The sequence below is a fragment of the Eriocheir sinensis genome, chromosome 44, assembly GCF_024679095.1.
Source record: "Eriocheir sinensis breed Jianghai 21 chromosome 44, ASM2467909v1, whole genome shotgun sequence".
NCBI lineage: Eukaryota > Metazoa > Arthropoda > Malacostraca > Decapoda > Varunidae > Eriocheir > Eriocheir sinensis.
In genome coordinates, this window is record NC_066552.1 from 6,702,570 (window position 1) to 6,729,685 (window position 27,116).

The following is a 27,116-nucleotide window of genomic DNA, read 5'->3' on the forward strand; positions in this document are numbered from 1 at the left end:
CAAACCTGATAAGCGTCGATCCTGCGCGGGTGAATCTTCGAAATCGTTCACATTTATCAAGGGAATGGCTTTGTACCTTTCCGTTATCTTTCAGTATCTCCCGCTCTCGTGTTGGAGGAGCATAGCGGGTCTCTCGTAGTACGTACTAGTGTTGTTGTAAAGGGATTAGCGCCGTTTTTTCTCTTCTCGGCTCCGCGCCGCGCCTTGCCAGTTCCCGCCCTGACGTTGAATGTGAGGGTCTTCGGTGTCGCTCTGCTCGTCGCTGCTTTGGCTGCCACACGTGCGTGCCTCGCCCGTCTTCCGTAGGTGAAGTTGTGTATCACTGTGTCCTGCGTCGGCGTTAGATATGTTAATAAAGTATCCACAAGGCCTAGAAATGTGTGTAGAAGGATTATAAAGTGCTGTGATTTAGACTACAGGGTTTGAATATACCAATTAATACAGTTCCGAGACTTTGATACCTTGACGAAACTTGAGGTTGAAAGTAATAGTTAATGATATCAATTAATAGTTATCCTTCTTTTCCCGATCTTGCTGCTGTTGTTCTTGTCCTTGTTCATCTTTTCCCATTAGTTTTGCTTTTCCTTCCATTAAGTAATAAGATGGTAGATTCGGTTGTTATTTCTTCAGTTCAGTTAAGGGAAGGCGGTGGCCGAGTGGTCAGCTTGGGCCAGCGTGGAGCCCGTGGACCTACGTTGAGTCCCACAAAAGCACGCTGATTTTTTAAACCATCGCCGAGTGGCAAAAGATTACCCACATGCTGCCCAGATCTTTAATCAACAGTAACTTCAGCGACCTCGTTTCAAGTAGAACATCGGGGGGCAGCATGGGTCAAGCAAGAGTCATACATCACGGCAGCCACTATAAATAAAATTCGCCTGCGCCACTAAAAGGTTAGGGCCGTCCAAGAGGCCCCTCAAGAGAGCCTACCGGCGCTACAGGCAGCACCTAGAAAAAAAAAGTTCTGCGGAGGATGTGGTAGGACCAGGTAGGTGGTGTTGATGTGTTGCTGTGTTGCTCTCGTAGGTATGTGTTGGTGCGGGTCCAAGATACAGGCATTCCAGGGGTCGTGTTGGCGTATGGTGTGCGTGTGTTTGTTGATCTTGTTTGCATGGGATAGACGATTAAGGGTGATAGCTGCCGGCGGTGCGTGTTTGTCTGACGTGTGTTTGATGATCTGATAATCTTTCACGTCATGTCTTTGTCATGCTATCATTTTCGAACTGATATGGCCTTTATTCGTTTATTCTTTCTTGACTTGGATATTTGTCTTTTTATTTTAATTTTCGAGTTCAACGCTGTTTCCAATTTCATTTTGTAGAAAGAAGGGATAGCTAAGTATAATAACGGTGATGGTTATAATGATAGTAGTGATGATAGTGAAAATGATAATGAAAATAATGGTAGTAATGATGATAATAATAACAGGCCGCGCCCTTTCATCCTAGTTACAGGAGTTACAAAAGAGCCTCAAGATGGGGAAGAGCCTGACCTTCTTCAGCTGCCTGCGCCTGGGTAAGCATAAATAGGTTTATGGTCTTTTCGCCTACACGTCAATTCGCCCACAAGACTTTTTGTCCACATTCCAGAGTCAGTTCACCCACACGCTCCATGTCACATCCACATTGTTGGAGTATAATATACCAAGTAAGTGGTGTGTAGTTCGAGAGGCCACCACCAGGGCAGTGCAGCAGTAGAGGGCTTGTGGGGGCTTTTTATCGAGTGGTAAATAAAGAATTTATAAAAAAAGCTATCTAAGTTTGTTAAATCCATGTGCCAAATATATATATAGAATAACCTTTAAAACTTACTTATTTACTAAAAAATATGTACAAAAAAAAATATATTCACGCAAGATTTAGCTGCACATGCGGCCATTGAGATGAATGCAAGCTTTCAGCAGTTGATATGATAACCTCTCGCCCCTCACATACTCATCCCACAGAACGAATATTCTACCCTGCAAATTCCTATTATTTTTCGCTGGATCCTTCGTAACTATTATTCAGATACTAGCCTTATGGAGACAGATGTTAATTTAGATGTTATTTTCCCAATTAAAACACGCGGTAAACAAGTGGGAGGTAAATTAATCACCAGTAACTTTGGGCGAAATTCCTCCATAATGAGGGCAAAATGACGCCATAGTGTGGGCGAACTGACTCCTTATTAATGTCGCGTAATGGCATGTGGGCGAAATAACCAGATACTCATAAACACACACACACACACACACACACACACACACACACACACACACACATACACACACACACATTCCCAAAACTATTTAATGCGTCTGTTACTATAATTTGTGGTTCCATTTAAACATGATTAACACTTGAAAACACTTGAAAAAATATATCCACACGATACTTCTCTCTCTCTCTCTCTCTCTCTCTCTCTCTCTCTCTCTCTCTCTCTCATAAAGTTCGGTAAAGCGGTACTGGCGGTACCGTTTAGTGTTCCGGGACCTTAATGAAACCGCAGTACCGATTTGTAATGAGTCTACTCGGCACTCGGTACCGGTACCGAGTGCCGAATAAAATCGATTCCACTCAGCACTCGGTACCGGAACCGAGTGCCGAGTAGACTCATTAAAAATCGGTACTGCGGTTCCGTTAAGGTACCAGAACACTAAACGGTACCAGTTTACCGCCAATGCCGCTTGCTGGAGCTTTGTGAGACGGAGTGTGGGAACAAGTTAAGCCTTGCTGTGCTGAGTCAAACGGTCTGCCCGCCATTTTGTCCTGCGCGCGTTGTTGTTTTCATTCTCCCTCTCGCCTCCATTATTTCATTAATTTATATATTAGATAATTCTTCATGTCCGATTCTTTTTTAAAGGTTTAAGGTAATATATACTGTTATTGTTATTAGACTTTGAGTCCATCCATAATAACTATATATATGCTATTTTTTTCGAAAAAATAAATATTCACTTCATACAGGGGAGAGAGAGAGAGAGAGAGAGAGAGAGAGAGAGAGAGAGAGAGAGAGAGAGAGAGAGAGAGAGAGAGAGAGAGAGAATATCCATATCACAGAGATATCTTAAGCACGCTGTCTCAGCCTGTCACTCGTGTGAGAAAGAAATGAGGGACATCGACCATGAGCGACCATGGTCAGTATCGGTATCGGTACCGAGCAGTCTGGTACCGGTACTGTATTGGCACAGCAGTAGAGGGCTTGTGGGTGCTTATATCGAGTGGTAAATAAAGAATTAAAAAAAAAAAAAAAGCTATCCAAGTGTATTAAATCCATGTGCCGAATATAAATATAAAGTAACCTTTACAACTTACTTAAATAACCTTTACTAAAAAATATGTTCATGCAAGATTTAGCTGCACATGCGGCCATTGAGATGAATGCAAGCTTTCAGCAGTTGATATGATAACCTCTCGCCCCTCACATACTCATCCCACAGAACGGATATTCTACCCTGCAAATTCCTATTATTTTTCGCTGGATCCTTCGTAACTATTATTCAGATACTAGCCTTATGTAGACAGATGTTAATTTAGATGTTATTTTCCCAATTAAAACACGCAGTAAACAAGTGGGAGGTAAATTAATCACCAGTAACTTTGGGCGAAATTCCTCCATAATGAGGGCAAAATGACGCCATAGTGTGGGCGAACTGACTCCTTATTAATGTCGCGTAATGGCATGTGGGCGAAATAACCAGATACTCATAAACACACACACACACACACACACACACACACACACACACACACACACACACACACATTCCCAAAACTATTTAATGCGTCTGTTACTATAATTTGTTGATCCATATAAAGATGATTAAACACTTGAAAACACTTGAAAACACTTAACACGAAGTAATGGGTTTAAACTGGATTAATTCAGATTCAACAGGGACATAGGCAAAAATTGGTTTTCAAACAGGGTGGTGGATGAGTGGAATAAGCTTAGCAGTCATGTGGTGAGTGCCAATACAATTATCACATTCAAAAATAGATTAGATAAATTCATGGACAGCGATATTAGGTGGGGTTAGATACACGTGAGCTACACGGGAGCTTAGGCTCAGAGGAGCTGCCTCGTACAGGCCTACCGGCCTCTTGCAGACTCCTATGTTCTTATGTTCTTATGAGTAGGGGACAGATTGCCATACATTGACCATTTTTGGTTGTGGGAAAAATGGTCGACTTAACGGCAATGTCGTTTTACGGGGTTGTTTACAGCGGAAATCGGGAATGGAAATCGGGAACGAATAACCGGACGTAGGGTATGTTAGACGGGAAATCGGGTATGAATGAGTGTTCGTAGGGTATGTTAGACCGGAAATCGGGTACGTAGAGGTCGTGAACCAGTTATTACCGGAAATGCGGTACGAATGACTGGATGAAAGCGGAAGTGACAAGGTGGTATCGATATGGCATTCTCGTTTTACCGGGTGGTTGTGTTTACGGCGGAAATCGGGTACGAATGGCCGGATGAAAGTGTTGTTTGGGTACGAAGAGGTTGCGAACCAGTTGTACCGGAAATACAGTACGAATGACTGTGTTGTTTGGGTACGAAGAGGTTGCGAAAACGGGCGGACATACAGTACGAACGTTTGGGATGTGTTAGGGTCCGAATGAGGTGATTGACCGGAAGTATAAGTGTTGTTGTGACCGGAAGTAAGGTACGAAGAGGTGAGTAATGTATTTGCGAAGGACCGGAAAGTCAATGACCCGCTTTGGGTAAGATTGGAATGTGGTTCGGCCTTGTCCAAGGTTGAAGCGAGAGAGAGGTGGAAAGGAGAGAGAGAGAGAAAGAGAGGATGAAAGGAGAGAGAGAGAAAGAGAGGAGGAAAGGAGAGGAAGAGAAAAGAGAAAAGGAGAGGAAGAGAGAAGAGAAAAGGAGAAAGAGAGGAGAAAAGGAGAGGAAGAGAAGAAAAGGAGAGAGAGAAAGAGAGGAGAAAAGGAGAGGAAGAGAGAAGAGAAAAGGAGAAAGAGAAGAGAAAAGGAGAAAGAGAGGAGAAAAGGAGAGAGAGAAAGAGAGGAGAAAAGGAGAGAGAGAAAGAGAGGAGAAAAGGAGAGGAAGAGAAAAGAGAAAAGGAGAGGAAGAGAGAAGAGAAAAGGAGAGGAAGAGAAGAAAAGGAGAGAGAGAAAAAGAGGAGAAAAGGAGAGGAAGAGAGAAGAGAAAAGGAGAAAGAGAAGAGAAAAGGAGAAAGAGAGGAGAAAAGGAGAGAGAGAAAGAGAGGAGAAAAGGAGAGGAAGAGAAAAGAGAAAAGGAGAGGAAGAGAGAGGAGAAAAGGAGAGAGAGAAAGAGAGGAGAAAAGGAGAGGAAGAGAAAAGAGAGAAGGAGAGGAAGAGAGAGAGAAAGAGAGGGGAAAAGGAGAGAGAGAAAGGGAGGAGAAAAGGAGAGAGAGAAAGGGAGGAGAAAAGGAGAGGAAGAGAAAAGAGAGAAGGAGAGGAAGAGAGGAGAAAAGGAGAGGAAGAAAAAGAAAAGGAGAGAAAGAGAGAGAGAGAGAGAGAGAGAGAGAGAGAGAGAGAGAGAGAGAGAGAGAGAGAGAGAGAGTGCTCTGGCACTAGACATTGAGGGCGCATTTGACCGAGTGTGGCACACCGCCCTATTAGAAAAAATGAGAGCAGCCGGATTGGAGGGAAAGCTTCTGTGCCTGATGGAAAATTACTTAGAGGAACGCCACCTTCAAGTGGTCCTGAATGGGCACAAGTCCTCCCCACAACGGATCCACGCCGGCGTGCCACAAGGCAGCGTCATCGGGCCACTTCTATGGAACATATACATAAATGACCTCCTCCATCTTGTTCCTAGTGCCAAAGCGTTCGCCGATGACATCACTTTGACTCACAAAATAGAGCCAGGAGGAGAGGCCCAGGCAGCACGCCAACTAAGAGCCACACTCCGGCTCCGACTCTCTCTCTTCCTCCTTCTTCACAGGCCAGTGTGCCTCTCGAGTGGAAAAAGGTCAATATTACCCCGATCTTTAAAAAAGGAGATAAAAAACAAGCCAGTAATTATCGTCCTATCAGCCTTACGTCTGTCCTAATTAAACTATTCGAAAAAATAATCAGGGATAAAATGATCATTTTCCTTGAATCAAATGAATTGATAACTGATAGTCAGCATGGATTTCGTAGTAATCGGTCTTCCCTTACCAACCTATTAGCTTTTTTCAACGATGTTTATACATGTTGGGACGCCCGAAGCCCATATGACGTAATTTATCTAGATTTTCAGAAAGCGTTTGATAAAGTTCCTCACGTTAGGCTTATTTCTAAGCTGCGTTCCCACGGTATTAACGACCATCTATGTGCGTGGATTCATGACTGGCTCACCAACAGAGAACAACGTGTAGCTCTTAATGGTGAAGCATCGGATTGGCAACCCGTCACCAGTGGCGTGCCCCAAGGTTCGGTCCTGGGGCCAACACTATTCATAATTTACGTGAACGACTTAGAAACTGATATTCTATCAAAAGTAGCCAAATTCTCCGACGACACCAAATTAGGAGGTACGGTAATGAACAGTCAAAGTTGCGAGACTATTCAATCAGACTTAATAATACTTGCCGACTGGAGCGAAAAATGGCAAATGAGTTTTAACGTAGATAAATGTAAAGTAATGCACATAGGTGAAAAAAATCCTAACTTTAAATATCAGATTCAAGGACATGAGCTAGCGAAGTAAAACAAGAAAAAGATCTTGGTGTCATTATCAGTAACACTCTTAAAATGAGTGATCAATGTTCTGCAGCGAGTAAAAAAGCCAATATGATGTTAGGATTAATATCAAGAAACTTTGATTATAAATCACCCGAACTTATGAAGAGATTATATTTAGCATTTGTAAGACCACACCTAGAATACGCCGTTCAGTTCTGGTCACCGAACTATATCAAAGATCAAGTTTTGCTAGAAAGGATACAGCGACGAGCAACCAAACAAATTCCAGCGCTCCGAAACTTGCCATATGACGAGCGTTTAAAGCGTTTAGATATGTTTTCCCTAAAAAAGCGAAGGATAAGAGGGGACTTAATTGAAGTGCTCAAAACCCTTAATAGATTCGACAACATTAAACCAGATAGTCTATTTCAGAGAGACACCAACACAAGAACACGCAGCAACGGTATGAAGTTAAAGAGAAACCGATGTAACACATTGGTGCGCAGAAGTTTTTTCAATAATAGAGTCGTCGATCACTGGAATAGACTCCCACCGTCAGTAGTTAGCGCGTAGAGTATCAATAGCTTCAAGTCTTCATTGGATAAGTACTTCAGGGATATAAGATTATACTGACCCTTCCTCGCATGTTTTCAGACAGATTGCAGCAAGACGTCAACCTAAATCCATATTATTCTCCCCCACAACCTAGATTGCAAGTGGCGTAAGTTAACAATAGAGTAAGGCAACAGTTAATGTCCGCATGACAGGTGGAGTGAGGTGTGGGTGCAGTAAGGTGACAGGTTACTGGTGCCGTGCCTAGTACCGCCGGTAAAACGAGGATCAAGCCTCCACCTATGCCCCTGAAACTACACCTCACCCATCGTGAGTATTAGGGGGGATCCTGAGGCTGCCCTGTGTAGGCCACTCGGCCTCTTCCAGTCTCATTGTGTTTCTGTGTTCTTATGTTCTTATGTAATGAAGTCATTTTCCCCCACAGCTTAGGTTACCAGTAGTGTTAGTTAAGGGTAGTAATTTCCTCTTATTTCTCTCTTTACTGTAAAATTTCCATGGCCCTTTCTTCCTTAAAGGTACATGGTGTTCTCTTCTAACTATTTCCTGCCGGCATGTTGCCGGAGGGAGAGTTGGGTGGGGAGGAGCCTTCATCTATTCTGTCCTGTCCTACCACACGTAGATTACTAGTAGTAGCGGTAGTAAACAGACACCCTCGTCATAGACCGATAGGTGTTCTGGTGTCTGTTCTTCCTATGTATTCCTATGTATTCCTCCTCCTCCTTCTCCTCTCTCTCTCTCTCTCTCTCTCTCTCTCTCTCTCTCTCTCTCTCTCTCTCACACACACACACACACACACACACAGAATGGCTCCCAGCACGCGGCTCCCTGGCTCTCCTCATCATGCTTGGGCTCATCAACGCTCTCATGGTCCGCGTCAACCTCTCCGTCGCTATCGTGGCCATGGTCCGTCAACCCAACACCAGCGGGGCCAACCACACCAGCCTCAGCGGACAGTGCCACACCACCACCACCACCACCACCACCAACATGACCATCGCCACCACCACCACCGCCGTCCCCGCCACCAGCACCATAGCCATCATAACCACAGGCATTCAGTGTAAGGCAGAGTGTAGATAAATGTGTCAATGGAGATGGATAAGTACGTCTTCATGGAAGGTCACTAAGAGAGAGAGAGAGAGAGAGAGAGAGAGAGAGAGAGAGAGAGAGAGAGAGAGACGTCGGGTGGGGTCACGCACGCGCGCTGTTTTTTTTTTCGTGATTTCCGTTGATATTTAGTGACGGTTAGAGCTCCGCGCTGCAAGGCTTCACGGCTAAACAGGCGGCGGTTCGAGCCCCGCTCAAGCCGGATTCTTTCCGTTGACTAAGAGTGGTTACTGTCCCCACTTGAGCAAGGGGGATGGGGTGTGTGGTGTGTGAGGTCCTGGCAGTACCCAGAGATCGATGCTATTGAGCGCTTGCTCACGTCGGTGTGGCCTGTATATCTCCCACAATTCCGTTGTGTAATACTTCTATTTTACATCTTTACTGCCTACAAAACCATTTCTGCAACATCATCTTATCTTATTATATGCTCCTCACTCATTATGGGAGGCGCTCTTGGGTTGTATACTCGAAATAAAGTCGGAGGAGATGCTGAGTGTAACCGCGTGAGAGCTGGACGCGGGTGTCGTCTGCTACAACCCACCTCGGCCTCTGGATCAGGCAGATCAGGATCAGGATCACCCAGATCATGAGAATCCAGATCTCGGTGGTAAATAGAACACGGGTTCTCCGGCCAGATCAGTGACCTAAAACGGATCCTTGTAAACCTACCCTCTTCCCCCTACTGGATAACTATCTACGTCACAGGTCTGCGTAGATGGATTAAAGGGGTCTAAGCCTGGAGTACCCTATATCCCTCCCGTCTCCTTGACCCAGAACCTTTCACACCAGCCTCCCCCCAACAGCTCCTCCCCTACCAGTCTCCCGCCACCCAGATCCTCCCCTACCAGTCTCCCGCCACCCAGATCCTCCCCTACCAGTCTCCCGCCACCCAGATCCTCCCCTACCAGTCTCCCGCCACCCAGATCCTCCCCCACCAGCCTCCTACCTCCCAGATCCTTCCACACCACCCTCCCACCTCCCAAATTCTTTCACACCACCCTCCCACCACCCAAATTCTTTCACACCACCCTCCCACCACCCAAATCCTCCCACACCACCCTCCTACCATCCGTATCCTCCCACACCACCCTCCCACCACCCAAATCCTCCCACACCACCCTCCTACCATCCGTATCCTCCCACACCACTCTCCCACCATCCAAATCCTCCCACACCACCCTCCCACCATCCGTATCCTCCCACACCATCCTCCCACCATCCAAATCCTCCCACACCACCCTCCTACCATCCGTATCCTCCCACACCATCCTCCCACCATCCAAATCCTCCCACACCACCCTCCTACCATCCGTATCCTCCCACACCACTCTCCCACCATCCAAATCCTCCCACACCACCCTCCCACCATCCGTATCCTCCCACACCATCCTCCCACCACCCAAATCCTCCCACACCACCCTCCCACCATCCGTATCCTCCCACACCATCCTCCCACCACCCAAATCCTCCCACACCACCCTCCCACCATCCGTATCCTCCCACACCAATCCTCCCACACCACCCTCCCACCATCCGTATCCTCCCACACCACCCTCCCACCATCCGTATCCTCCCACACCACCCTCCCACCATCCGTATCCTCCCAGACCACCCTCCCACCATCCGTATCCTCCCACACCACCCTCCCACCATCCGTATCCTCCCACACCACCCTCCCACCATCCGTATCCTCCCACACCACCCTCCCACCATCCGTATCCTCCCACACCACCCTCCCACCATCCGTATCCTCCCACACCACCCTCCCACCATCCGTATCCTCCCAGACCACCCTCCGGCCACAGTCCTACCCCTACCTCTGCAACTGTACCCGCTCTCCCACAGCAACCCACTCCCCTCCCACCCCCCAATCCATCCAGCTCCTCGTCTCAACTTCAAGCACCTGCACCGGAAGGGACGAGACGGCAACCCCCCGGGCCCCGAAACAAGTGGAGGAAGAGAGGCTCAGGATCGCCCAGAATCCTTCGCGCCTTGCGGGAAATCAGCCACATGTGGCAACACGCCAGGAACCTCAGCGACAAAGCGGGTGTGATTACTGCCAGAGGCGCTCGCACACCGCCTCTACCTACAGTGTGAGACTTGCTGACCGGAGGCAGCAAGAACTCATTCAGGCAGAGCAGCCAGGAAACACTGATTGTCCTCAGAAGTGTAGCCTGGAACCCACAGCAGCACCACTCCAGCGTTCAGCAACAGCTGATTGGGCCCCCAGTGACGAACCCTTATCAGCTACCACCCGCCCTACCTGCAAGTCTTGCCACCCACGCACCCAGCTCACCATAGCGCCGCCTACCGGTACTTGCCGCCGGGACCACAGTGCAGTGCTTAGTGAACTTAAAATTGTGTCGGCCAACCTCAGGGGGCTCTACACCAACATCGGGGAGCTAACCCACAGTGTGTAAACAACGTGTGGATGTGGTTTTCCCTCTGGGCGAGGAAGGACCGCTCCACCCAGGGCGACAGTTCCTGAACACCTACGTCGGCTTGTGGAACACGCTCCTTGCCTCGCAGCAGAACCTTGAGGGCGTGACTGCAAAGCTTCAAGGAGTGTGCGCACCAGTGTGTATTGGCAGGTCGACGTGGGTGAAAGGACACAGGGCAGGCCTTAACAGCTGTAAAGAAGCTGCCTTTGGCCTGTAGTGCGCTGTGAACTTAATTGATTATGTAGCACTCCTTTATTATGTAGCGGTGTAAATACAAGAGAGAGAGAGAGAGAGAGAGAGAGAGAGAGAGAGAGAGAGAGAGAGAGAGAGAGAGAGAGAGAGAGAGAGAGAGACTGAGACTGAGACTGAGACTGTTTTACAGGTGGTGCTTCAAGGTTCATTCATCGGAGCAGCGTCTAGAGGGCTTTTTTGTTGTTGTTTTTATTTTTCACCCTTGAGCTGCCTCCCTTGCTGAAAAAAAGGTGAACGAGGAATTCTTGGAGGCGTGAGGGCGTGACTTGGCAAGGGTTCAGCTGTTCGTCATCCTGTCTCTTAATACTGTTTCAGCCGATGAGGGGCCATTGTCCACCACACCGGGAGAGGCGGCAGGCAAAGAGTACCCATTGGTGTCACCGGCGCTGCTGGCTGACCCGGGCAAAGAGGGAACGGTGAGAGAGGAGAAAAGGAGAAGGAAGAGGGACTTAGCTGGACGTGCAGAAAGAGTGTATGAAAGATTGAAGCAGACTAATATAATGGAAACTGACAAGAAAGTAAGAGAAAGCAAGACAGACAGACAGGCGGACAAACATATAAGAAGATATACAAATGGACAGACACAGTGACGTCACACGATTAGAGAGACAGACAAAAGGATACATTAAAAGAAGGGAAAAGACAGTTAGAATGAACTACGTAGACGAACAGACAAGTAAACAGAATCATATAGACATTAACTGAAACAAAATAATAGACTGAAAAGGAGATATAAATAGATTGACAAACATAACCAGACAAGCAGGTGCGCAGAAATCAGACATACACAGATAAGTATACAAGAAATCACAGAAAAACAAGCAGACATACAAGCAGAAGACAGACAGACAAGCCAAATAATACAGGCGAGCAGTTTGACAAATAAAAACAATTAGACGAACAGGTACTAACAATACAGGTAGGCAGACGAACAAAAGAACTCACTAATAAACGAGAGGTAATAGGAGAAGGGAGAAGAACAACAAAGAATGAAGGCGTGAACAAAGATAACAAGCCATTCATAGGGGAGAAGGGAGGACTGGAGATAAAGGAGGAAAAGAGAGACTGAGAGAAAGGGGAAGGGCCGAGTGAATCAAGCAAAGGTAACATAAATTAGAGAAGGTGTACGTATGGAAAATTGAAAGGCTACTGAAGGGGGAGGAGCAGATTTAAATGGAAGGAGAGGGAGAGAAAAGGAAAGAAGGAGAGAGAGTGTAAGAAGAAGACTTTTTAGGCGGAAAACAGATTTAAAAGAAACTTAATTAGTGGAGTTTCTAATAGGCTACTACTGATATTACGACAACTACTACTAATAATACTAATCATGATATTACTGCAGCTACTACTAATACTAATACAACTACTATCCTTCGTCTGTATTTCCAACTTCCTATGACTTGAACTCTTTCAGGAGAGGAATCCTATGACTTGATATATACTATATTATATATATATATATATATATATATATATATATATATATATATATATATATATATATATATATATATATATATATATATATATATATATATATATATATATATATATATATATATATATATATATATATATATATATATATATATATATATATATATATATATATATATATATATATATATATATATATATATGTGTGTGTGTGTGTGTGTGTGTGTGTGTGTGTATTTTCAAATTGTCTTACACTGACTTTTTGGGTATATGGGTTCTCTGAAGGGTTTTTTAATAGTTTTTTTTCTTGACTGCTTCCTCTGGTTCAAAACAAACAAACAATAAAAAAAATTATTACTGCTGCTTCTACCACCACAGCCACCACTAACATTCTTTAATCGACCGCTTCCTCATCGCGTTACATGCCTCGTTAAGCAAAGCCAAACTCTCCCAAACATCTGCTATCGATTCGCCTTCCCTCGCTTCTCTCTCACCTTATCTCCTCCAATCCTTCCTTATCTTTCCTTTTCTCTCACTTCTCATCTCTCCTTTCTCCTTTGACTAACCTAATATTGTGTCATGAGTATATTCTTTCCATACGTATATTTTTTTTTGTTTTCCTCTCCTCTAATTTTCTCTCTCATTACCTTCCTCTTCATTTTGCCTTTGATTTATCCAAGATTATGGCGTAAGTGTTCTACCTACGTTTATTTATTTTTGCTGTTCTTCCCTGATTTTCCTTCTTACTTCATCGTCTTCCCTCCTGTTTATGTCCTGTTCTTCCCCTATGTTTATTTTTTTGTTCTTCTTTCCTGCTTTTCTCTTTCACTTCATCATTCTTCTGCTTTTAACTAACCCAATAGTATCTCATGAGTTTTCTATCTACGTTTATTTTTTTTTTCATTCCGTACATCCAAGGAAGGGAAGGAAGGTGAAGAGGAGGAGGAGGAGGAGGAGGAGGAGGAGGAGGACGACGGCCTGCTGGATTGGGACGAGTGGGTGCAAGGCCTCGTGCTCGGCTCCTTCTTCAACACCTATTGGATTAGCCAGGTTAGTTCCCCCTCCAATGTCTCCACGTGGCAAGAATAGAAAATGGGGTTGGGTTAATATCTTGCGTCATTGCCTTTTTTTTTTTTTGTCATAACCGTTTTTTTTTATCTTCGTGTCCCTTTCAAGATTAGAGAAACGGCTTTTTTTTATTTTTAATGTTTCTGCTTGTATTTATTAACTTGAAATTACTAAAAGAAAAGAAAAATATTATTGACGTGTTTTTTTCTGTAATGCTTTTGCCATTAAGTTAAATGATACTAGATATAAAGGGTTTGGGTTATATCATTCACATAAAGATATATGTTACGTTAATCTATTGATCTGTGTGTGCGTGCGTGTGTATCGGTCGATCCATCTATTTGCTTTCATAATTGCACCCCTTATCTCTCTCTCTCTCTCTCTCTCTCTCTCTCTCTCTCTCTCTCTCTCTCTCTCTCTCTCTCTCCAGGTGGGCGGCGGGCGGCTCGCTGAGGTGTACGGGACGAAGCTTGTCTTGGGCGTGGTGGTGTTGTCGGGAGGCGTGGGGGCCCTCCTCACGCCACTGGCCGCGCGTACCCACTACATCGCCCTTATCGCCCTCAGGATGCTGCAAGGGTTCTTCCAGGTGAATTTTGAGCGTTGTGTTGTTATCGGTGTTTGGGGAATGCGTGTAAGGGGGTGTTAGTTCCGTGAGAAGGGTGGAGAATGAATGTAAAGGGTAGAAAGGGGAGTTAAGTTGCGTGGAGAGGGTGGAGAGTGAGTGGAAATGAATGGTTAGTTGGGTGTAGAGTTAATGGTAAATGAGAAGAGTGGGTAGGAAGGGAGGGGAATGCGTGGAAAGGGTGGAGAGTGCGTGAATAGGGTGTTTGAGAATGCTTGGAAAGGGTGTTTACTTTGGAGAGTGCGTGGGAAGGTGTGTTTGCATGCCATTCTGTTTTTTTGTTTTTTTTCAGTAAATGTGACGAACTGTAAGCTATTGAGAAAGAAGTTAATCCCTGTCGTGTGTGTGTGTGTGTGTGTGTGTGTGTGTGTGTGTGTGTGTGTGTGTGTGTGTGTGTGTGTGTGTGTTCATGCAGTCTTCCTACCAAATTCCACTTCCCACGCAGTCTGTCTCTCTCCTGTGACATTATATTATCTTCCGCTCCTCATTTGTTTTCCGTCGAGGTGCTCCGTTTGCTCTATCTCCCCCAGGGCGCGGCCTTCCCCTGCATATTCCCGCTGATGGTTCGCTGGATTCCGCGCTTCGAACGGGCCAGGTTTATCGCCTACGTTCTCTTCTGTGAGTGATACCGTGGGCGTGTGTGCGTGCGTGTGTGCAAGTGTCATCATTCTCTCACTCCATCTCCTCCGCTCCTCCTCCTCCTCTCTCTCTCTCTCTCTCTCTCTCTCTCTCTCTCTCTCTCTCTCTCTCTCTCTCTCTCGTACTTCATTTTTATTTTATTTTTTAGCTTTTTTCTCTAGTTTTCATTCTTTTTGCTTTGATTTGGTAACTTTTCATCTTTATATATAGTTATCTTTAATTCTCTCTCTCTCTCTCTCTCTCTCTCTCTCTCTCTCTCTCTCTCTCTCTCTCTCTCTCTCTCTCTCTCTCTCTCTCTCTCTCTCTCTCTCTCTCTCTCTCTCTCTCTCTCTCTCTCTAACATTTTTATTACTTTTTCTGTACATTTTCAACATTTTTTCATTCTTATTCATTTCCGTTCTGTCTATCTATTTATCTTTTTATTTCTCTATCATTCTGTTTATCTATGTATGTATGTATGTATGTATCTGTCTATCTTACTGCTTTTCCTCCTCCTCTTCCTCTTCCTTCTCGTTGTCATCTTGTTGTCATCTCATCTCTTCTCATCTCATCTCATCTCTTTTTCATCTCACCACTTCCTCCACCTCGTCCTTTCCTCATTTCATTCTTCACCATTTCACTGTCATACTTATCTTCTCCCACTCACCATCATACCGCCACCACCACCACGCACCCACACTTTATTTTTCTCCCTGTACTTCCTTCCTCATTTTTTCCCTTTTTGTTTCGACGCCCCAACATTTTCCTCCTCTTATCTACTATCCCTTTTTCACCCCCTTTCTCTTCTTCTTCATCTCCCCTTCGTTTTTTTCTCATTCACCCTCCTTCTACCCTTTCAGTACCCTTTCTATTCACTCCTCCTCGTCTTCCAGTTTTTATTCACCTCTACCCTTTTATTATCCTCTGTATTAATTCTTTATTCTCTCCTTCCTTCTCATGTTTTCTCGTGTCTGCCCTTTTTCCTCTTTCATATTTTCTACAACTTTTTATTCACCCTTATTCCATGTTTTCATTATTTATTCTCTTCATTCTGCCTCCTCTCCTTTCATATTTTCTACAACTTTTTATTCACCCTTATTCCATGCTTTCATTATTCATTCTCTTCATGCTGCCTTCTGTCCTTTCCTCTCTTTTTCACTCCTCCATCACCTCCTTTTCTCTCCTCCTTTATCTCTTTCACACCTTTATGCTTTACCTTTCCTAATTATACTTCCTTCACTTCTTCGCCAGGTAACATCACCACCATCATCCTTTTCTTCTCTTTCTTAATCTCCCTTACACATCAGCATCACTTTTTCTCTTCTCCTTCATCTCCATCATACCTCACCTTTCCTAATCAGCCCTTCATCACCCCTTCGGCAGGCAACAACATCAGCATCACCCTCACCATGCCCTTCTGCGGTGTGATAATCGATGCTCTGGGGTGGGAGGCGGCCTTCTACGTGACGGGCGTGTTGTCCCTCCTCTGGTGCCTTCTGTGTTACACCTGCATGTATGAAAGGCCCCAGGAACACCCAAGGTAAACGGCCATCTATTAAACTGTTTCACATTACGATTATCCCAAGAAGACTAACCGGGTTTTGATGGGTGTTTATCCCGTACAAGATGCAGATATCGTTTAAAACTATCAATAGGATCACAGAGCAACCCATTAAAATCCCAACAACTTCTTCAACAGGCGAATTGAGATGCCGATGCGTTCAGAAATATGTGCTTGCGTCCCTTGAACTTAAAATCCCTCAAAACTAGACCCCTTAAGAACTAGAATCACTTAAATATATCTGTTTGAGTCGGTTCCGTATTCTTATCCATTCAATTCCCTTAAATCTCATCCTAAATTGATTCCCTTTAACATAAAATCCCTTAAAAACTTGACCACTTTTAAAGACTAGAATCACCTAAATATATCTGTTTGAATCGGTTCCGTATTCTTGTCTATTCAATTCCCTTAAATCTCATCCTAAATTGAATCCCTTTAACATAACATTCCTTAAGATTTTACCACTTAAGAACTACAACCGCTTAAGTATATCCATTTGGTTCGACTCTTCGTCCTTATCCACTCAATTCCCTTTAACTCCATCCAGGATCACACAAGAGGAACTGAACTTCATACTCCAGGAGGTTCGCCCGGATTATGACGATGACTCACCCTTGCACACGGTCTCAGCTCCTTCCGAACCTTCGCCCTCACATACATCACCCTTGTCATCGGTACCATCAAAGGAGGAGATTAGCCAGAAATCCCACAAATCATCCTCCTTGTACTGTGCCTCCTCTCCTTCATCCTCCTCCTCATCTGCATCGCCTTCTTCATCTTCTCCATCGTGCTCGCCCTCGTCGGTGCCGTGGCGGTCGCTGGCTGGCTCCCTTCCCATGTGGGCCATTATGGTGTGCGAGGCGGGGAACTCCTTCGGCTTCAGTGTGTACTTCTCTTACCTGCCCACCTACCTGAAGACCGTGCTGGGCGTCAACATCAGCGAGGTGAGAGGAAGAGGTAGTTGAAATGGGAGTGATAGTGGTAGTAGAAGTGGAAAAAGGAGAAGGTGAGGGAGAGGGAGAAGGAGAAAGGGAGATAAAGGAAGAGGAAGAGGGACAGAGGGAAAGAGGGGTAGAAAGGAAGGGAAGGTGGGAGAGGGGGAGGGAAAGGGGAGAGAGGGAATGAAATGAAGAGAGGGAGGGAAGTGGGAGAAGGAGAAGGAGAGGAAGAGGAAGACAAACTGAGTGAGTGAGTTTGAGAGTGTGTGTGTGTGTGTGTGTGTATGTGTGAGAGAGAGAGAGAGAGAGAGAGAGAGAGAGAGAGAGAGAGAGAGAGAGAGAGAGAGAGAGAGAGAGAGAGAGAGAGAGAGAGAGAGAGAGAGAGAGAGAGAGAGAGAGAGAGAGAGTTTCGTATTTTGATATGTTAAGAGGAAAAATTTAGTAATGGCCTCCAGGATCTATTACAAATTATGTGCATGTATAAATTTTCGTTTTCATTCATTTTCCTGCACTTATTTCAACTTTTCTGCCTCCTCCTTCTTTCTTTATTATCAACAACATTTTTTTCTTCCTCTGCTATATCTGCTGCTGCAATTACAACGCTTTCAATTCCCGAACCTCCTCGTCCTCAGAGATAGATAAATAGATGGATAGATATATAGATAGAAAGCAAGAGAGAGATGGTGTCGTGTTTTTTATTTTATTTTATTTTTTTATATTTTTTTTACAACAAAGGAGACAGCTCAAGGGCACAAAAAAAGGAAACAATAATAAAAAAAGCCCGCTACTCGCTGCTCCTATAAAAAGAATCAAAAGAGGTGGCCGAAAGAGAGGTCAATTTCGGGAGGAGAGGTGTTAAATAGGTAAAGTAAGTAATGTGGGTATATTACAAATTATGTGCATGTAAAATACTGTAGTTTTTTCTCCTCCGCTTGCTTTCATCGTTTCTTCCTCCTCATCCTTCTCCCTTTCTTCACTATCATCACCAGCATTGTCTTTTTTTACTCCTGTCGCTTCTTCTGCTGTACTTTCCATTTCTTCTCAACTATTACGTTAAGTTTTTCTTCCTCCTCCTCCTCCATTCTTTCTTCATTATCATCACGTCTCTTTTCTTTCTCTATGCCTGCTGCTGCTCCGTCTACTGTGCTGAAATTCCTCCTCAACCGTCACCTCTTTTACTTCTTCCTCGCCTTCCTTCTCTTCGTCATCCTCTTTAACCCTCACTTCTACCTCTTCCTTCTCAACCATCACCTTCACTACTTCTCCTCCCCCTCCACATCTCCTTCAAGCCTCTTCACTACCTCCATAGAACCAAGAATAAAAAGAGAGTATTCTTCCTATATCCTTGCACAGAACGGTCTCCTCTCCGCCCTGCCCTTCCTAGCGCGGTACATGGGCGGGGTGCTGTTCTCCACGCTGGGCGACTGGCTTCTGAGGCGACGGTACCTCTCCATGCTGACCGTGCGGCGGCTCTTCAGCGTCGTGGGTGAGAGAGAGAGAGAGAGAGAGAGAGAGAGAGAGGGAGAAGGAGGGGGAATTATCATGTATTTTGGTCATTTCCTTACTTTAGTGACCATATTTAAAACCTTGTGGCAGCTGAGAGAGAGAGAGAGAGAGAGAGAGAGAGAGAGAGAGAGAGAGAGAGAGCGGGAGAGGGAGGAAGGTAGTTAGTAAATGAGAGAACAAAATTAACTGGAATTATCATGTATTTTGGTAAATTCCTTACTTTAGTGACCATATTTAATACCTCGTTGTGGCAGCTGCGAGAGAGAGAGAGAGAGAGAGAGAGAGAGAGAGAGAGAGAGAGATTTTTTAAATGTGATAGATATTATGTAATCCTGTGGTTAATAAGGCTATTCATCTATCTCTATCTATCTATCTATCCATATCTATTTATCCATCTATCTATCCATCTGACTAACTAACTAACTATCTGCCTATCTGTGTATGTAGCTAACTAAACAAATAACTATATAACTATGTCTATCTCTATCTATCTATCGATCTATCTCTCTGTAGCCATGCTTGGCCCCGCGGCGACCATGCTGGCGGTGGCTGAGACTGGGTGCATCCCCGGGACCCTGGCCGTGGTGCTGCTCTGCCTCGGGTTCTTCTTCAACGGCGCCGTCACCGTGAGCCTCTTTCCCAACAAGGCGGACCTGTCGCCTAACTTTGCAGGTGTGTGTGTGTGTGTGTGTGTGTGTGTGTGTGTAATCGTAAGGTTGTGGTTATGAAAAGTTCGTGCTCTTGTCCAAAACTATGTATTTCTTGAAAGCACAACTGGAACGATATGTACAAGCCGCGAACATGAGAGGCGTGCCAGCCTGTATCTGGCTGCGGCTGCCGTGAGAAATGCACGTTACAAAATCGTATTGTCACGTGATTCGTGAGTGATTGGAAGATACCGTGCATAACATGTATGTGTGTATGTGTTTGTGTGTGTGTCTGTGTGTGTGTGTGTGTGTGTAGCTTTTTTTTTTTTTTCCTCTGACGTGTTTTGCTTTGGTATGTAAGAGTATTTATCCATGAGAGAGAGAGAGAGAGAGAGAGAGAAACTTCCTCGCCGTGTGTTAATAAGCATTACATTTATTTACTCTCTCTCTCTCTCTCTCTCTCTCTCTCTCTCTCTCTCTCCCGTATTTCACCGCCATTGCTTCTATTACATCAGTTATCTTTTATTCTCTGGAATAATAATAAAAAAGGAAACAAAGAAGAGGGAGAAAGAGATTATGTAAGAAAATAACCCAAACTAATTATTATCTTCAGGTCATTCAGATTAACACTCGTAAATAACAAACCTTAATCTGCACCATTTTAAGACAACTGATTACATATATTTTATTATTTATATTTTTGTATAATTTATAGAATTCTCTCTTTTCTCTCTTACCAAACGACGTGATTCATATTATTGACTTACTGATGTGTTCCTTTTCTATTCCACGTGTGTGTGTGTGTGTGTGTGTGTGTGTGTGTGTGTGTGTGTGTGTGTACAGGCACGGTGAGTGGGCTGGGCAACACCTGCGCCAACCTTATCTCCTTCATCGCTCCTCTAGTGGTGGCCAGCATCATCCAGAACCAGGTGAGATAGATAGAAAGATCGAAAGATATATATATATATATATATATATATATATATATATATATATATATATATAGAGAGAGAGAGAGAGAGAGAGAGAGAGAGAGAGAGAGAGAGAGAGAGAGAGAGAGAGAGAGAGAGAGAGAGAGAGAGAGAGAGAGAGAGAGAGAGAGAGAGAGAGAGAGAGAGAGAGAGAGAGAGAGAGTATAAGTAAAAAACAAATAAAAGATAACCATATGGGTGATAAATTACCGGATTAAGCTGAAATAAAGCCATGGTCAGTGTGTGTGTGTGTGTGTGTGTGTGTGTGTGTGTGTGTGTCCCATCTAACCCCTCCACGTCCACGCCCCGCAGCAAACAGTTGAGCAGTGGCGGAAGGTGTTCTTGGTGTGCGTCCCCGTGTACGCGCTGTGCGAGGTCTTCTATCTCTTCTTCGCCTCGAGCTCCATCCAGCCTTGGGATCTGCACCGCGGCGGCCGGGAGGAAGGGGCGAAGGAGGCGGAAAAGGAGGAGGAAGAGGGTGATGCGTTAATTCTTGAAGGGAGACAAGGAAGTTTATAGTGTTATGACCTAGGCTGGGATTACGTTAGGTAGGATTTGCTACAAGTAACGTAGCCAGTTAATAACCCAGTATGTGATAGACAAGAATATGCTACCTTGGGCAAGCCATAGGCCGACTTTCACTCACTTTGTGCTTGGAGGAGGGTTAATCAAAGTCACAGTTACAAAAATAACATTAGTATTTAGAATTAGAGAGATACAGTTTCCACTTTACATAAATAACACCTTATCTCCTCAAGTTACATTAACATTCACTCTCCATTTCTCTTTCTATCTTCTATCGATATTTTCACTCTGACTGCTCTTCTGAACTTGCTAACTGCATGCCTCCCCCCTCCCGGGTCCTCACCACACACGACTTTCTACTCAAGCTCATCCCTTTACTGTCCAAATCCATTACGCAAGAGTTAACCAGCATCTTCACTCTTTCATCCCTCACGCTGGCAAACTCTGGAACAATCTTCCTTCATCTGTATTTCCTCCTGCCTACGACTTGAACTCTTTCAAGAGGAGGGTATCAGGACACCTCTCCTCCCGAAACTGACCTCTCTTTCGGTCACTCCTCTGTACTCTTTTTAGGAGCAGTGAGTAGCGTTTTTTTTTATTATTGTTTTCTTTTTTTATGCCCTTGAACTGTCTTCTTTGCTGTAAAAAAAAAAAAAAAAGTGAAGAATGGGGAGGAGGATACAAACAAGGGAAATGCGTAAAAGGGTAAGAAAATATTAATATTAGAGATGGAGATAAGACAGGAAGAAGGGAAAGCACAAAGTAAAGGTGAAAATGGGCATAGCAATTATTGAAAGGTAAACTCTTGAATCATAACCCGACAATATTGCTGTGAAAGTCCTCCACTGCAATCGGAGATGAAAACCGAAACTTTAAGGTATTGAAGCTCACTGAGGATGCTTGTTAAATATTTTTTTTTTTTTACAACAAAGGAGGCAGCTCAAGGGCACACAAAAAAAGAAAACAATAATAAAAAAAAGCCCGCTACTCGCTGCTCCTAGAAAAGAAACAAAAGAGGTGGCCGAAAGCAAGATCAAATACGGGAGGAGAGGTGTCCTGATACCCTCCTCTTGAAAGAGTTCAAGTCGTAGGCAGGAGGAAATACAGATGAAGGAAGATTGTTCCAGAGTTTACCAGCGTGAGGGATGAAAGAGTGAAGATGCTGGTTAACTCTTGCATAAGGGGTTTGGACAGTATAGGGATGAGCATGAGTAGAAAGTCGAGTGCAGCGGGGCCGCGGGAGGGGGGGAGGCATGCAGTTAGCAAGTTCAGAAGAGCAGTCAGCGTGGAAATATCGATAGAAGATAGAAAGAGAGGCAACATTGCGGCGAAATTTAAGAGGTAGAAGACTATCAGTATGAGGAGGAGAGCTGATGAGACGAAGAGCCTTAGCCTCCACTCTGTCCAGAAGAGCTGTGTGAGTGGAGCCCCCCCACACATGAGATGCATACTCCATACGAGGGCGGACAAGGCCCCTGTATATGGACAGCAACTGTGCAGGGGAGAAGAACTGGCGGAGACGGTACAGAACGCCCAGCCTCGAGGAAGCTGATTTAGTAAGAGATGAGATATGACGTTTCCAGTTGAGATTTTGAGTTAAGGATAGACCGAGGATGTTTAGTGTTGAGGAAGGTGATAGCTGGGTGTTGTCAAAGAATAGGGGATAGTTGTTTGGAAGATTGTGTCGAGTGGATAGGTGGAGAAACTGTGTTTTTGAGGCGTTGAAGGACACCAGGTTCTTCTTGCCCCAATCGGAAATAATAGTAAGGTCTGAGGCTAAGCGTTCTGCAGCCTCCAGCCTTGAGTCGTTAAGTTCCTGTAGGGTGGGTCTTCTATTAAAAAAAGTTGAGTAATGCAGAGTGGAATCATCGGCGTAGGAATGGATAGGACAGTTCGTTTTGGAAAGAAGATCATCAATGAACAACAGAAAAAGAGTGGGAGATAGGACAGAACCCTGTGGGACACCACTGTTAATAGATTTAGGGGAAGAACACTGACAATCACTGACAATCTGACCGTCTACCACGGCAGAAATAGAACGGCCAGAAAGGAAACTGGAGATAAAGGTACAGAGAGAAGGATAGAAACCGTAGGAGGGTACTTTGGAAAGCAAAGATTTGTGCCAGACCCTATCAAAAGCTTTCGATATGTCCAGCGCAATAGCAAAAGTTTCACCGAAATGGCTAAGAGAGGATGACCAAGAGTCAGTTAAGAAGGCTAGGAGATCACCAGTAGAACGCCCCTTGCGGAACCCATACTGGCGATCAGATAGAAGGTCAGAAGTGGAAAGGTGCTTTTGAATCTTCCGGTTAAGGATTGATTCAAAAGCTTTAGATAGACAAGAAAGTAAAGCTATAGGACGGTAGTTTGAGGGATTGGAGCGGTCACCCTTCTTAGGCACAGGCTGTATGAAGGCATACTTCCAGCAAGAAGGAAAGGTAGATGTTGACAGGCAGAGGCGAAAGAGTTTGACCAGGCAGGGTGACAGCACGGAGGCACAGTTTTTAAGGACAATAGGAGGCACTCCATTTGCTTTAAGTCTACACGTGGTTGTGTTTGGAAACTATTCTTATTATAGATATTCAAGTAGATATGTTTTGTATTTATGATTGTGTTCCAAATTCATAGTAGTTGGTATTATGACATATTACTTGTAGTTAAAGTAATCGATGTTACTATAGTTGTAAGTGTTAAGTATGATGGCTCGGTTTATTCTTAGGTAATTAAGCAATAATGTATACCTGTTTTTTTTAATGTTATTACTCTCGTTTTGGAATTATTGTTTCACTCTCTAAACCAGCGTATATTTAAGCTCAGGCTATAAGCTCAGGATTTAGGCATTCCAACACCTTCTGTAGTTAGATTTGGGTTCAGAACATTTTTTTTTTTTCGTTTTTTTTTTTTACGTCGTTGCCTGTTGCGCCGGTGGGTATCTTCCTGGTGGGACCTGATGGTCGGCCCAAGGCTTCTTCCAGGTGGGGCCTGATGGTCGGCCCAGCCCGTTCTGGCGCAGGCGAGTGTTTATAGTGGCGCCATCTTGCATTGGCTCATGCTGTCCCCCGGAACTCGTTCTTGATTCGCTTGGACGGCTTCCTCTGGAATCCGGGTTGATGGGTGGTCTTCAGGACAGCATGTGGGTAGTTTTAAGCCACTCGGCGATGACTGAAAAATCCGAGTGGTAGCGTGGGGATTCGAACCCGCGTCGTCCATCACGCGGTGAATGTGGGCCCAGTACGCTACCAGTTCGGCCACCGCCTACCCAACAAGACACCCTACCCTACAAGACTAAGGACAACTGAATATATTGTTTGATGATTTACTACATTTATTTTCTAAGTATAGTTCTAAAAAAAAAAAAAAAATGCCATAAGTAAGCAAAAACATTAAATTTTGCATTACTCAACTTCTTTCAACAGAAGACCCTCCCACCATGAATTACAAGACTCCAGGCTGGAGGTTGCAGAACGCTTAACCTCAGACTTTGCTATCATTTCTGACTGGGGTAAGAGGAACCTTGTGTCTTTTAATGCCTCAAAAACTCAATTTCTTCACCTATCAACTCGACACTATCTTCCAGACACCTATATCCTATTCTTCGACAACACTCAGCTGTCACCTTCTTCTACATTAAACATCCTCGGTCTATCCTTAACTCAAAATCTTAACTGGAAACTTCATATGTCTCTTAACTGAGCAGCTTCCTCGAGGTTGGGCGTTCTGTATCGTCTCCGCCAGTTCTTCTCCCCCGCACAGATATTGTCCATATTCAGGGGAACATCCCTAGGAACACACACAACTGGGAAGGAACACACACAGCTCTATTTGGACAGTCTAAGGCTCTTCTCCTCTTACTGACAGTCTCTTACCTCTTAAACTCCGCCGCAGAGTTGCATCTCTTGAAATGCCACGAGATTTGATTTTTTCTTTTCTACTATTCTCTCGGCCCCACACGTCCTCTGCGTGTATCGAAACACACGATAAATTAATCAAGACAAGGAGAGGGTATTCGCCGGTGCCGGGGATCGAACCCGCGACCAGCGAGACGGGAGAGCCACTCCTTAACCTGTCGGCTAAAGAGGTACCCCCCTCGCAAAGGGAGTTATGGGAGGCTCGCCCAGAAAACTTAGTCACCGCATTACACTCTGTCCATTACCGATATTTTCATGCTGACTGCTCTTCTGAACTTGCTAACTGCATGCCTCCCCCCCTCACGTGGCCCCGCTGCACTCGACTTTCTACTCTTGCTCACCCCTATACTGTCTAAATCACTTATGCAAGAGTTAACCAGCACCTTCATTCTTTTATCCCTTCCGCTGGTAAACTCTGGAACAGCCTTTGTTTGTATTTCCTCCTGCCTATGACTTGACTTCTTTCAAGAGAGGAGTGTCAAGACACCTCTTCTTCAGAAATTGACCTCTTTTGGCATCTCATTTTATTTCAGTTATTGGAGCAGCGCCTAGCTGGCTTTTTTGTTGACTTTTCGTTTTGTGTCCTCGAGCTGTCTTCCTTGTCGTTAAAAAAAAAATCAGGAAAATAATATAATAAATCGGGTATTTATTGAGGGAAGTCGCGATTGCAGTATCGGTTTTTCTTTACCCTAATTTTCCTAAGGTTTTATTTTACACTTGGCTGCAATCCATTCCCATGCAGCTCGCCTCAAGGTTAACTGCAACGCCCTATGTTAATAAGACGCCCCAAGCCGTCTCTTCTCCAGCAAGAGGCACAAGTCCCCCCATCAGCCCTCCGTTTTCCTTCACGGCTCCAAAAAGCAAAGGCCAAGGACGCTCAACTTCGTCTCCTCGCCTCAAAAAGGGAATCACAAAATAACGCAACGAGGCAAATGACATATTACCTTCCGGCCCTCCTCCTCTCCTTCCCTGCTGCCCTTCCCTCTCTCCCTCGGGCTCTCATCTCCTTTCCTCTCCTCCTCCGTCCCCTTCATTTATTTTCCTCTACCCCTTTCCTCCTCCCAGACTTCCTTCGTCTCCTTTCCTCCTTTCTTTCCCTCTCCTTTCTTTCCTCCTGTCTTCTTCCATTCCTTTCCTCCTGCCAGACCTTCCCTCCTCTCTCCTCCTTTACTTCCCTTTCTCTTTGCTCCTTTTCTTCCCTCCTGTCTCTCCTTTTACCCTCCAGCGTTCCTCACTTTACTCTCTCCTTCCTCTTGTTCCTCCTTCTTTCCGTCTCCTTCTCTCCCTCCATCTTTTCTGAGCTTCCTTTCCTTCCTCCTTCCTCTTGTTCCTACTCCTTCCCTCTCCTTCTCTCCCTCCACTCTTTCTCCCTCCTTCCTCTTCCTACTGCCTTCCCTCTAATTCCCTCCCTCCTCACCCTTCTTTCTTCCTTCCCTCTCCCTCTTCCCTCTTCTCCCCCGAGTTTTAAAGATTGAATTGAATCCCTCTTGCCGTGGCCGATCCATTTGTCGCTCACTGTGACGACTCGACCCCGAAATTGAAGCCCTTTGGCGGAAAGAAAGGAGGAGGGAGGAGGAGGAGGAGGAAGAAGAAGGTGGTGGTGGTGGAGGAGAGCAAAAGAAGATGGAGGAAGGAGTGGAAGGACAAGGCTGATACGGTAAGATTTTATGAGGTAAGAAAAGAGTATCCCAGTAACCATGAGAGAGAGAGAGAGAGAGAGAGAGAGAGAGAGAGAGAGAATCACCCCTGTCTTGCCTTTACTTCCCCCGTATACCTTTCATAACATACCTGCCTAAATTTTGAAATACTACCACCAAGGCCTAAGTAAAAACCTCGACGTATCCTTTATCTTAAGATGTATAGCAAATTCGGTCAAGCCATTAAGAAATTACACGTAACTACCTCTTTATACCACTTGTTATAATCATGTGGTGAGCAAACGAGCGATTGACTAGGCTAGCGATGAGAAGATAGGGGAGGTGAGGGGGAGAGAAGGGGGGAGGCACCACTGTGGAGAGAGGGTTACCCATTTTTTTATTAGAATAGTTATGTTACACTTTTTTTTTTTTCACTTCCTGGGCTGTGGTTGTTACTTGTTACGTGTATTACAATAGGTACTGTTCTTCTGTACGTAATCTAGATCATACATGTACCAATATGCAGGAGGTACGTGAGTAGGATGATTTCAGAGTGTGGTTGGCTGCCGTGGACACTTGCCTAGTTTCACCATCACACGCCGACACTGAAGTGGCTTATATCTAGTCTAATTAAGCTTTCTCAGCCTCACACGCCGAGATACAGACAGCA

At 44.8% G+C, this 27,116-nt stretch overlaps 1 protein-coding gene across 4 annotated transcripts; it reads left to right on the top strand.

Moving 5' to 3' along the window:
* Positions 1–21,425, top strand: LOC126980368 (putative inorganic phosphate cotransporter). Of its 4 annotated transcripts, none has more exons than XM_050830216.1 (13): positions 1–306; positions 1,449–1,515; positions 7,727–8,271; positions 11,327–11,427; positions 13,364–13,495; positions 13,944–14,099; positions 14,666–14,753; positions 16,137–16,293; positions 16,862–17,258; positions 18,606–18,738; positions 19,272–19,430; positions 20,249–20,334; positions 20,689–21,425. In XM_050830216.1, the coding sequence occupies exons 3-13, from the start codon at positions 7,914–7,916 to the stop codon at positions 20,893–20,895; spliced, it is 1,974 nt and encodes a 657-aa protein (XP_050686173.1). In that variant the 5' UTR covers positions 1–306; positions 1,449–1,515; positions 7,727–7,913; the 3' UTR covers positions 20,896–21,425. The 4 variants fall into 4 exon arrangements, with proteins under 4 accessions (XP_050686173.1, XP_050686175.1, XP_050686172.1 ...); XM_050830218.1 differs by having other exon boundaries at positions 8,014–8,271; XM_050830215.1 differs by having other exon boundaries at positions 1–302.
* Positions 21,426–27,116: the final 5,691 nt, after the last annotated feature.